Source organism: Bos grunniens, chromosome 1 (genome assembly GCF_055505025.1).
Source record: "Bos grunniens cultivar Pamir isolate PY7600 chromosome 1, Bosgru_T2T1.0, whole genome shotgun sequence".
In the NCBI taxonomy this organism is placed as follows: Eukaryota; Metazoa; Chordata; class Mammalia; order Artiodactyla; family Bovidae; genus Bos; species Bos grunniens.
In genome coordinates this window covers 50,528,390-50,541,604 of record NC_141165.1, presented here as the reverse complement: position 1 = coordinate 50,541,604, position 13,215 = coordinate 50,528,390, and the positions used below count along the sequence as shown (strand labels likewise).

Sequence of the window (13,215 nt, the reverse complement as noted above, 5' to 3'; positions counted from 1 at the left end):
TTTGATCATCTTATCCCAGTGAGTGACATGTTCTATTTTATAAAGTAGCCCTTTGAGAGAATGGCTTGAATTTTTTTTTCATTGTTATTATAGGATTGGTTGTTTATGTTCCAACAAATGTAGGTAGGAAATAATCACTGAGTTATGTTATTGTAACTTGAGATGTCCATGAGTATTATTTCATTCTGCTTCCCAGGTGTTGCTAGTGGTAAAGAACCCACCTACCAATGCAGGAAACAGTAGAGACACAGGTTTGATCCCTGGGTTGGGAAGATCCCCTGGAGAAGGGAATGACAACCCACTCCAATATTCTTGGCCGGAGAACTCAATGGACAGAGGAGCCTGATGGGCTATGGTCAGTAGGGTTGCAGATAGCTGGACACGAATGAAGTGACTTAGCACACACTAAACAAAGAAATTCATAAGTTTAAGAAGGTACTTTGAAAATCCCCTTGAAATATATAAGCAGTATTCTTGTCTAAGGGCTTCCCAGGTGGCTCAGTGGTAAAGAATCCACCTGCCAATGCAGGAGACGCAGGTTCGATCCCTGGGTTGGGAAGATCCCTTGGAAAAGGAAATGGCAACCCACTCCAGTATTCTTGCCTGGAGAATTCTATGAACAGAGGAGCCTGGCAGGCTACAGTTCATAGGGTCACACAGAGTCAGACACAACTGAATGACTAACACACACCTAAGTATACCTGACTGATCTCTATGTACTTAAAAGTAGCATTTTTCAAAACAATATCAGAAGGAAAAGAAATGGAAGAATCATGTATTCAGTGCAGTATTCTTCTGTTAAATGTCCCTCTGTATTTCCTTGTTGTTAAGTAACAGAAGCATTTTCTGATTCAAAATGTCTCATGTGGCCAGGTTAAAGACCCATGTGATATACTATTTTACGTTTCTATATTCAAAAGTTATTTTAATTATTGGAGAGTTTTTCTTCAAATTTGAAGATAATACTCTATAAGGAATTTTTTTAATTTAAATCCAGGTTTAATTATGAATAAAGTTTTATCCACTTAATTTGATATTTGTCTATATGTTGAAGCTGTCATTTTGATGGTGACAGTTTTGTCTGCTCCTCAGAAATTTTGTACTACTGTTATTCTAATGAAAATCATTTAATGAGAATTTATTTTCTATATGTATATTTTTTTGATAGACTCATTTCTTTTGGAATTTCAGCAAAGAAGTTCAGTTTTCAGTTTACAGTATTGACAACTTTTTTTTTTTTCAATTTTTTAAAAATCTAATTGATATATAATAATATCTTCAGACTTAAATGATAGCATGTGTTTTCTTCCTTCAGATGCTGTGCCACTTTTCCTGAGGCTTCTCCATTCACCTCATCAGAATGTCTGTGAGCAAGCAGTGTGGGCCCTGGGAAATATCATAGGTTTGTCTAAAACTCATAATTCTAGTCCAGCAGTTGTTGTGATCATGTACTGTGTAGTACAAATGCCTACTAGGAGTTGAAAAGGAAAAGCAGCTTGCCGTTTTCAGTTCTAGTGTTTATGAACTATTTTACAGAAATTACAGCTGTTTAAGTGTAAACACATAGTAAACAGAAGGAACATTTTGTTGCTTATGCCATTATATCTCTTTGTATATAGTCAGCTCTTAGTTATTTGAATAATTACAAAATATGTGTATGATTTAGGTATTTTCCTCATCCTCCTTCATTACAGTGAGGTCCATTTTATTCCTCAACTCTCTTAACTGTCCTAGGAAATATTAAGAAAAAAGGAGGTGGTAAAACTTAAACCAAACTTTTTCTCTACAATAGCAGTTCTGAGAGGAATCTTAAGTTGAAAATTTTTATATCTCTTATAGATTTTAGTACAGTAAAATATAGTAATGTTGTCCACTATTATCATGAAGTCATCATCATACAGGTGTCTATATGACTGTCATATAGACAGCCTTGTTAAATGTTGACCACCGTGATTACCATACCTTTCTGGTTTTCTCTGATAAATAATTGCAAGAAGAATAATTAAAGACAGCTCCAGTATTTCAGGAATTTGTTTTTTAACTACAACATTAAGTTTACGCAAACTCAAAAATTCAAAAAGCTGGAGAATGGAAAAAATCTGGGGTCTGAACTGTATTGTGTACCATTATATTAAAAGTTATTTTTGCCACAGATTTTTTTTTTGGCATGGAAGTAATCAGCCTTGCTCTGATAAAGCTCTTCTTTATTACCCTTTTGGGGGCCAAGATGGAAGGTGAAGTATGGTTAGTGCCCCACAGTTGTGAGTTTTCAAATGGGCAGGTTTCCCTATGAACTGTTCTCGGCATACAATATATTGCTGTTAGGAATGCTATCGTTTGTATATCCAGAGTCCCTTACTTTATATCAAATTTTAGATTTATAACTTTTAATACCACATCTTGATCTCTGGTTTTTAATTCTAGTGACATTATATAATAAATGGATACAAAAAGAACAAATATTTTATCTTCAAATGCTGTAGACATAGTTTACATAGTTTAAATATATAAAGTTAATATACTCTCTGTGCTTTGACGTTCAGGTCATCAGTATAAATTCTAGATATTTTTCTCTGTAATGGTATTCCCATATTTCTTTTTATAACATGAAGGTTTTTTAGAGTACCATTGAGAGAGAAGACAAAAAGCAACAATTCTCTGTTCACAAAGTACTTGAAAACCTTATTTAGGCTTCTGGCATTTAGATGCCATAAAAACATTTTATAGGTGAGCAGCATATAAACCTGAATACATGAATAATGTGCAAAGGAAGTCTTAGTACCTTATGTTACATCTCTTGGCTCAAAGACCTAAAATGTGAGCTAGGTTATTATTGTCTAAAACTGCTGCATATATCAAAATATATGGTTCAAGTACAATAAGCAGCATATTGAGCCCAGTGCTTTATGTTTTCTGAATTACTTATTGTATTAATAAATCTTCCTTCCTACAGGTGATGGGCCACAGTGTAGAGATTATGTCATAAGTCTTGGAGTTGTGAAACCTTTACTTTCCTTCATAAGTCCATCTATTCCTATAACATTCTTAAGAAATGTTACTTGGGTTATGGTCAACCTATGTCGCCACAAAGACCCACCACCCCCAATGGAAACCATTCAGGAGGTAACAAGTGTTTTTTGTATTTTTTTAAAAAACTAAAGTAGATATTATTATGTGTATATTTTTATCTATGTATATTTTAAAATCTATATATTTCTCCCTCTTTAGATTCTTCCAGCTCTTTGTGTTTTAATTCACCACACAGACGTAAATGTGAGTAAATGCTTTCCATCATATATTTTTATGTGTATATATATTTAAGGCTTCACCCTAGTTCAAGAGCTGTTATACATAGTTTGGTATTTTTGTATTTACTCTGTGTTTACCCATATCACAAAATGTAAATTTCAAGTGAAATCAAGCCTTTTATTTTGGTCTGGGCAGTAATGTGTGTGCATATATTATGTATTTTTTTTTGCGAAAACTGACGTTAGAAGTTGTTAAAGTTGCCAGTTAGTAAGCTCTCACTAAGATTATAGCTTTGACTGTTCATAATCTTTTTATGGAAGCTCATTCTGACAGCTGGCCCGTGAGAGAACACATACGCCTAGTGGTATTATTTTTTGAAAGGTAAAAAAAGTGTGTGTGCCTTTATGCGTGCATTTGCATTCATGTACCATTCTTACACCAGACCATAAACGTCAGTTGCTCTTTAATTTCATTATTACTCTGTTAATTCATTTATAGTGACTTTGCTAATGGCCTCACTTGGTATAAAGATAATTCTTGAGTATCCAAACAACAGGGGAAAAAAAATCAGTGCAAACTAGATTTTAAACATAATAAATATATCCTACTCATTCTTTCTAACACAGCAATGGAAAAAGCAACTCAGGAAGAATGAATGAGTAGGAAACAGATCTAACTGCTTATAAAGTCAGTCTAGCCTTCCTGTGTTAGAGGAGCTAGAAATGTTATGGGTAAAAGGAAATCACATGAACAAAATGCATAGCAACCATCAGAAACGTGTAGTTTTTAAAAACACAGTTTGGTATGATCAGTGTGTGACAAACTGCTTCATTTCTTCAGTTTCTTAGGTAGTAATACCTTTTTACCAAGATCTCTCTAAAGATATGGAACAACTTAAACTTCAAATTATACTACGTTAAGTTAGAATTATATCATGTGTTTGACATTCATAGAGGAACATGATCTTTGCTCTAAAGATATTTTTAATAGCTCCAAATAGTCTAAGCTCTTTAAAAGCAAACAGAAAACACACGTAAGCAAATTTTGGTTTTGGCTTCTTATAGTCAAATTTTTCATATTTTATTTTAAAAGATTTCCAAGAAAGATTAATCTCAAAGTTTGTAAGTCTACTGGAAAAACCAGATATCTTGGTTGACCTTATTTTCAGAGCTGTATTGTGTTCTTTCCACTTGTTTACCCCAATCCATTTGAGATTGTAACTCCATTTTTCTTACTCTTGATGTTATCTTGAATTTCCTAAACCAGTTCGCATTGTTCTTTTTTTACTAGCATTAGTAATATTGTTTGCTAAATAATAATGTTTACTAAAATTAAAATCTTCTTTGGTTAACACTTAGGAGCAAGTTCTTAAATCAGGCCATCAAAGAAGTAAAAATAACTAAAATAACGAAACTGTTTCCACAAACCATAAGTGAAATATTGAAATTACACGAGAGTTGTAATTAGTAAACTTAGCCATAGACTTAACTTTGCTGACACAAAAAGTGCATATGAAGTTACTTTTGTGAGTTGAAATTTAGTTGTCTCACTTGTTTTGATACTTCCTTATGTGTGTGAATTTTTTCATTCAATGTCTTCTTTTTACATTAAAAAATATCCATAGTTCTTTCTTGAATTTCTGAAAGGAAAAATGACAAAGTGCTGTTTTCTTCTGGGGGCTTCTTGGATGTTATAAATATACCATTGATTTAGAATGTAAAGGTTCATAGAGTTCATATTCTAGAAAGGCTTTGAAAGTAAAGTTTCAAACATAATTATTTATTACTGTATCTTTGTCAATAATTGCATTATTTAGCAGCTTAACAGTTGTTTTTCATACTTTGTTTTGCCATAACTTCTAATTAGGACTTAACATACAAAGATGAAACACAGTGGCCTTTTGTACTTTGAAATATAATCATAATAAGTTAATTACATGAGCTTTTTTAAAAAAGTAGTTTTGGCAGCTGATGTAAATTATAGTTTGGTTGGTTGGTTCATTGTTTTGTTTTTTTAAACTAGAACATGTTTTTTGATTATAGATCTCATAGGCTGACTGTGGTTACTTTTAATGTCTTTATCTGTAGCTGTGGGAGACTTCTGGGAAATTGCCTCTGGTTTTACAAAGTAAAGCAAACTGGTTGGAAAAGATGAAAGTACTATAACCCTAATACTGGAGTGTTGGCTTTAGACCAGCCAACGTGGTACTGATGTGAGAACACCTTGAGTATATTCACCTACCCCAGATATTTTTAAGGTGGATACATATACATATAATGTTGGATACATATACTCTTTCCAACTGTATACATTTATCACAATGTCCTTGGGCCTATTATCCCTCCATCTGAGCATTGGGAAAGAGAATGTCTTTTTCTCGTATTTTATGTGCTACATAGTATATTTGTATCTTTGTGATTGAGGAGTGGCTATCAGTGATTGGGATCATAATTAACCTAAATATCCTAACTATGACTGGAACATGAACATACTTGATACAGACATTCATAGTTGACGGTGCTTAGTATAATAGAGAAGGCTAACATTCCAGTGATTTTAAGTGAGAGCAAACAAGAAAGAAGATGGTAGAACAATCAGAGGTTAGTCCATATGGTTAACATTTTTTGAAATGAGAAAATATTCAAGGATTATTTTAATTGTTTTTATTCATTAGATATTGGTAGATACAGTCTGGGCCCTCTCTTACCTTACTGATGCTGGCAACGAACAGATACAGATGGTAATAGACTCTGGAATAGTCCCTCATTTGGTTCCTCTTCTCAGCCACCAGGAAGTTAAAGTGCAGGTGAGTTTTATATTAATAACATGCTACTATCTGCTTTAAACATGACATTCGAATATGGATAATATCAATAGTTTAAAGTATTTTTTAGTCTAATAATAATATATCTGTGATGGAAAAGAGTGAATTATTATATCCCCATTTTAAAGAAGGAGACAATGAGGTATAATTACTACAAGAATATCCCTTTTCCTTCAGAAAAAAAAGCCAAGTTGACTTCTTTGTAAATTACTGATCTCTAACGTAGAGCAGGGCAGTTCTTAAAGCAACTTGGGTAGCATCTGAAACAAGTATTGATGATTTTATGTTTCCTACTTTCCCTGTTTTTCTTCTTTTACTCTCCTACTCTTTTTTTCCCCTACAGCTGTCCTTTTTTACTCTTCTTCACCGCACCTGGCAAGTTTAGTTAATGCTCAGCGTCACTGGCACTGTGATAAAGGCTCTGTACTGAAATGTGCTGCTTAGGGGCTTCCTAACTTGTATTCTTCCAGTTTGATTTTTGTTTTATTGTATTATTTTAAAATCCTTCCATAGAAATATCCCAAATAACCTGCATCTAGAAAAAGCTAATAAAGAGAAGGTGAGACGTTCACACAGTTTTAAGCAATAACTGTCAAACAACGGTGGTAAAGGGAGGTGCAGCAAGATCTCCCTGTCCTTCAGAGGTAAATAGGGTGCTTTAAGCATAGAATGACAAAGAACCTATAAACTACAATAATAGCATAAGGAAAACTGTTAACCAGATTCACTTTATCAACTTTGGCCAGATGATAAAATCAGGTGTGTGAAGCTTAAAGAAAAAAATTGGTTTCCCTTGCCCAACTTTTAGAATTTGTTTCAATAAATCTGCTATATTTCCTTGAAATCTGGGCTTTAAAAAGCTCTTCATATGCTATCAAAATGAAAACCCATCTCTAAAATTTAAAGCACTTTAAAGAAAAGAAGGAACACTTAGCTAAATTCACAAATAATTGATTAATAGAATACTTTGTCATTTAGGGGTATTTGTAGTCTATTTTAAATATTCCTACTAAATTCTTATCATGAAGTTTGCATTTCTTAAATGTGGTATTTATGTCTTGGTATAGGTTTTTGGTTTGCATTTTGTTTTTTTTTCTGAATGCATCTTCACTTTTAATACTGGACTTTGAGAAAATAGCACTTAGACTTTTACTTTAGCCAGCTCTCAGAGAAATTTAATGTTCTATACCTTACCTGATTACTAATACAGATTTTGTAAAACTTTTTTAATTTTTCATGCCATAAATTTGACATGTAGAAAGAATAATGTAATGAACTATGTAGGTTTCCTGTATATTTCTACTTCCCCTCCAGATTACTTTGACACAAATCCCAGATATTGTATAATTTCATACAGCTTGCATCTGTAAGAAGTAAGCCTATTTTTTAACATTCACAGTACTGTTAAGAGCACTTTAGAAATAATCATTCAAATCCAATCAGTATCTGAATTTTACTTTTTGCCTCTTTTTTTCCCCACAACTTGACCAAATCAGTAGGTCTTCAAACAAGGTCAGCACATTACATTTAGTAGCCATGCCCTTACGTTTCTGTTACTCTTCCTTTATTCTTTCCCTTATTAAATTTATTTGTTGAAGAAACTGCTGCTAAGCTGCTAAGTCACGTCAGTCGTGTCCAACTCTGTGCGACCCCATAGACGGCAGCCCACCAGGCTCCCCCGTCCCTGGGATTCTCCAGGCAAGAACACTGGAGTGGGTTGCCATTTCCTTCTCCAATGCATGAAAGTGAAAAGGGAAAGTGAAGTCGCTCAGTCGCGTTCGACTCTTCGCGACCCCATGGACTGCAGCCCACCAGGCTCCTCCATCCACGGGATTTTCCAGGCAAGAGTACTGGAGTGGGTCGCCAGTGCATTCTCCAGTTGAAGAAACTGGCTCACTACAAAACATTTTTGAAAGAAATTAAATAAGACCTAAATAAGTAGAAAGATACCTGTGTTTGTGGATTGAAAGATTCAGTATTAGGGTGGTAATGGTCCCCCAAATTATCTACAGATTAAATGCAGTTCTTGTTAAAATCGATATTGAAAATACAGTGGACCCAGAAATAGCCAAAACAGTCTTGAAAAAGGAGTCAAGTTTGGGGACTTCTCACTTAAAACCTGACTACAAAGCTAGAGAAAACAAAATTGTGATTCTAGTATAAGGATAGACATACAGATCAATGAAATAGAATCAAGAGTCCAGAAAGAAACTCATGTATTTGTGGTCAATTGATTTTCAACAAGGGTGCCAAGAAAATTCAGTGAGCAAAAACAGTCTTTTCAACAAGTGGTTCTGAGGCTACTGGATATCCATATATATAAAGGAATGAAGTTGGATCCCTATTTCACACTATATTTTTAAAAAATAAACTCAAAAATGAATCACAGCTATTATTAAATGAAAACAGATATTATGAAACATCTGGAAATATAAACCTCTTACAAGGCATAAATCTTCATAACCTTGAATTAGGCAGTAGTTTCTTAGATTTGACACTGTTAGAAGCCAAAGAAAAAATGCCCCCCCGCCCCCCAAATTAGACTTCCAAAATTTAAAACTTCTAAAGAGACCATCAAGAAAGTGAAGAGACAACCCACACAATGGAAGGGGATATTCACAGATCATATATGAAATAGGATTTGTGTCTAGAATACATAAAAAACTCTTAAAACTCAACAAAAAATGGCAACCCAATTCTAAATGGTTTTTAAAAAGTAATGTTTTCCAAAGAAGACATACAGATGGTCAGTAAGCACATAAGATGTTCAACATCATTAGTCACTAAGGTAATGTAAATCAAAGCCATAGTGAAGTACTACTTTATACGCACCAGGATTGCTATAATCCAAAAGACAGTAACGTGTTGGCAAGAATGTAAAGAAAATATGATCCTTGTACATTACTGGTAAGAATGTAAAATGGTATAGCCTCTTTGGAATGTAATTTGACAGTACCTGGAAAAATTAGACAGTTATTATATGACCCAGAAATTCCACACCCAGGTGTATGCCCAAGAAAACTGAAAACATGTGTTCACACAAAACTTCTGTATTATCTTATTTTCTTTATGGTCATAATTATTATCTAAAGTTATCCTTCATACTTACTTGTTTATTGGCCATTTACTCTTACAGTAATGGAGGCTCCCTAAGAACTGAGGTTGTATCTGACCTATTCACTCCTCTGTTTCTAAATCAGTGTCTGACACAACTTGCTCAAAAATACAGATTGCCATGAATGAATGAAGATATTTCTCATAGCCTGCCTAATACACCTTTGTGTATAATGAGTGATTCCTGTAGAACAGCATCATCTTATTAAATATTTTTATGTTTCAGACAGCAGCACTTCGAGCTGTAGGCAATATTGTTACTGGAACTGATGAGCAAACACAAGTAGTTTTAAACTGTGATGCTCTTTCACACTTCCCTGCACTTCTGACACATCCCAAAGAGAAAATTAATAAAGTAAGTATTTTTAAATACTGTTTAATAAATAGCATGTGAAGAAGTCATTTTCATTTATGAAATTACATGGTTGAGTATCTTTAACATTTATTGTTAATATAAGCTGTCATTTAGACATTACGAGAAACTAAGATATTTTACTCTTTATGATATGGACTGGTACATGATTTTCCATTTTTACAATAAACCAGTTGCAAACAGTGCAAACTTGGCTCTCCTGGAAATGATGAAATAGAGATAATTGGGTGTTAAATGTTGTATGATTAGAAAATTTTAATATCTAAGTAATCTTAAGTTTAATATTTTTTAACTGATAGTGTGTGTATGTGCGTGTGCATGTGTGTGTGCTTGTGGAGGCTATGAAAAGGGGGCACTGACTGGTGATGCTGATACTGGAGTGCATCTGAGGCTGTTGTAGAAGTGCATGGGTTGTTGATTACAACATTGCCTATGATTATAGCCCAGGAGCAGCTCACCTAAGTAGCCTAGCACCTTAAAATCTCTGACAGGTTCACTGAACGTGATCCTGTGATCTGATCCAAAAGAGCCTTCTGCACATTAGGAGTAAAATTTGTTTACTAGTTTTTTAAAAGAGAGAAAATGTTTCCTTTAGTAAATTGATATGTTTAATAGATTTATTAAGTTTATAAATTATAGTAATATCCTACATAGGACACTAGGCAGATATTTTGTCTCATTTCTTTTTTTTTTGTCTCATTTCTTTCTGTGTTTTCAAGTTGCTTTTATTTTCTATGAGGAAAAGCGATTTGTAATCCTCTTGGTAGCAGTAGCACCATTGTGGTATAAAGGGTAGCATAAAAAGATCATTGAGGTAGATCAGTAAAGCCGTTGAACATCTGATTCTGTTTTATCTTTGAGAGAGGTGGTGCAGTGAATGAATATTACAAATAAGTGTACAAAAACAATCCGTTGTTTCATTTTTGTGTGTTTTCATCATCATGAATAATTGAGATACTCATCCATTTTGGCTAGGTCTCTTGATCAGAATAGAAGAGGGAATAAATAAAATTTGTGTTTGTATTCAGTTCAGTTCAGTCGCTCAGTCGTGTCTGACTCTTTATGACCCCATGAACTGTAGCATGCCAGGCCTCCCTGTCCATCATCAACTCCTGGAGCCTACTCAAACTCATGTCCATTGAGTCGGTGATGCCATCCATCCATCTCATCGTCTGTTGTCCCCTTTTTCTCCTGCCTTCAATCCAGCATCAGGGTCTTTTCAAATTAGTCAGTTCTTTGCATCAGGTGGCCAGAGTATTGAAGTTCCAGCTTCAGCATCAGTCCTTCCAATGAATATTCAGGATTGATTTCCTTTAGGATGAACTGGTTGGATCTCCTTGCAGTCCAAGGGGCTCTCAAGAGTCTTCTCCAACACCACAGTTCAAAAGTATCAGTTCTTCAGCGCTCAGCTTTCTTTATAGTCCAACTCTCACATACATACATGACTTCTGGAAAAACCGTAGCTTTGACTAGACAGACCTTTGTCAGCAAAGTAATGTCTCTGATTTTTAATATGCTATCTAGGTTGGTCATAGCTTTTCTTCTAAGGAGCAAGTGTCTTTTAATTTCATGGCTGCATTCACCACCTGCAGTGATTTTAGAGCCGCAAAAAACAAAGTCTGTCACTGTTTCCCCAGCTACTTGCCATGAAGTGCAGGGACCAGATGCCATGATCTTAGTTTTTTGAACGTTGAGTTTTAAGCCAACTTTTTCACTCTCCTCTTTCACTTTCATCAAGAGGCTCTTTAGTTCTTCTTCACTTTCTGTCTTAAGGGTGGTATCTTCTGCGTATCTGAGGTTATTGATATTTCTCCCATCAATATTGATTCCAGCTTGTGCTTCATCCAGTCCAGCATTTCTCATGATGTACTCTGCATATAAGTTAAATAAGCAGGGTGACAATATTCAGCCTTGATGTACTCCTTTCCCGATTTGGAACCAGTCTGTTGTTCCATGTCCAGTTCTAACTGTTGCTTTTTGACCTGCATACAGATTCCTCAGGAGGCAGGTCAAGTGGTCTGGTATTCCCATCTCTTTCAGAATTTTCCAGTTTGTTTTGATCCACACAGTCAATGGAGAAGGCAATGGCACCCCACTCCAGTACTCTTGCCTAGAAAGTCCCATGGACAGAGGAGCCTGGGGGCTGCAGTCCATGGGGTCGCGAAGAGTCGGACATGACTGAGCGACTTCACTTTCACTTTTCACTTTCATGCATTGGAGAAGGAAATGGCAACCCACTCCAGTGTTCTTGCCTGGAGAATCCCAGGGACGGGGGAGCCTGGTGGGCTGCCATCTATGGGGTCGCACAGAGTTGGACACGACTGAAGCGACTTAGCAGCAGCAGCAGCACAAAGTCAAAGGCTTTGGCATAGTCAATAAAGCAGAAATAGATGTTTTTTTCTGGAACTCTCTTGCTTTTTTGATGATCTGGCGGATGTTGGCAATTTGATCTCTGGTTCCTCTGCCTTTTCTAAAACCAGCTTGAACATCTGGAAGTTCACAGTTCACGTACTGTTGAAGCCTGGCTTGGAGAATTTAGAGCATTACTTTACTAGCATGTGAGATGAGTGCAATTGCGTGGTAGTTTGAGCATTCTTTGGCATTGCCTTTCTTTGGGATTATATTGAAAACTGACCTTTTCCAGTCCTGTGGCTGCTGCTGAATTTTCCAAATTTGCTGGCATACCGAGTGCAGCACTTTCACAGCATCATCTTTTAGGATTTGAAATAGCTCAACTGGAATTCCATCACCTCTGCTGGGTTGTTACAGTTCATCAATTTCTTAGTATTTGTTCAGCCAAGCTTCTTTATAGTCTTAGTGCTTGGAACATTTTCACGAAGTTTTTAGAAGGTTAGTTTATTTCATTAGCAATTTGTCCAAGGAAAAATACAGAAAAGGGGACAGGGAAATACAGATGCTGAAATTTTTTATTATGAAACTCATTCCATAGTAAAAATCATTTGGTCATGGTAGTGAATGCTTTTTCCTACTTCAGCTGCAGATTTTATTTTTCAGTAAGAAATATTAAAGGAGTTTTTTTCTACAGGAAGCAGTGTGGTTCCTCTCTAACATCACTGCAGGAAATCAGCAGCAGGTTCAGGCAGTAATTGATGCCAATCTTGTACCAATGATAATACACCTTTTGGATAAGGTAAGAAAGTCATCTTGTTAGTATCTGTGTAAGAGGAGAAGAACTTAATATAACTAATTGTGTGTATATATATTTTTTTGTTTAATTAGAATTGATACAGTGGCATGAGTAGTACAGTAAAGTAGTATTAATATTAAAACTTACAAGCAATTTTTATATACATGAAACATTTCTTTTTAGAAACCACTGCCCTTTTTCTTATTCTTTTATCAAAATTACCATTATCTTAGAATTTATTAAAAATCATATATGCTTGAATATTGTTCCATGCACTTTACATATATTACCTTATTTAATGCTGTAACTCTATAAGGTCAAGAATTATTCCCATTTGACAGATGAAGAAACTCTAGTATAGACAAATAAACTGCCCAAGATCAAACAGCAAGTAATTGTGCTATTTAGTCATATGCCATGTCATCACATGCTTACATTAACTTTTGGGAAGGACACAATTTAAAATGTCACAATCAAAAAATAAAATGTCACAATCACAGCATGCGG

At 35.0% G+C, this 13,215-nt stretch overlaps 1 protein-coding gene and 1 non-coding gene across 2 annotated transcripts in view; both read left to right on the top strand.

Moving 5' to 3' along the window:
• KPNA4 (karyopherin subunit alpha 4) overlaps nt 1-13,215 on the top strand; it is a 62,092-nt gene that overhangs the window by 35,719 nt on the left and 13,158 nt on the right. The window contains exons 8-13 of the mRNA XM_086392603.1: nt 1,316-1,402; nt 2,954-3,123; nt 3,229-3,273; nt 5,924-6,055; nt 9,414-9,542; nt 12,607-12,711. Of these exons, the coding sequence (XP_086248729.1) occupies nt 1,316-1,402; nt 2,954-3,123; nt 3,229-3,273; nt 5,924-6,055; nt 9,414-9,542; nt 12,607-12,711 (668 nt within the window). The remainder of the gene's footprint in view (nt 1-1,315; nt 1,403-2,953; nt 3,124-3,228; nt 3,274-5,923; nt 6,056-9,413; nt 9,543-12,606; nt 12,712-13,215) is intronic.
• On the top strand, nt 9,761-10,084 carry LOC147379430 (small Cajal body-specific RNA 7). Its single transcript, XR_015135431.1, has one exon.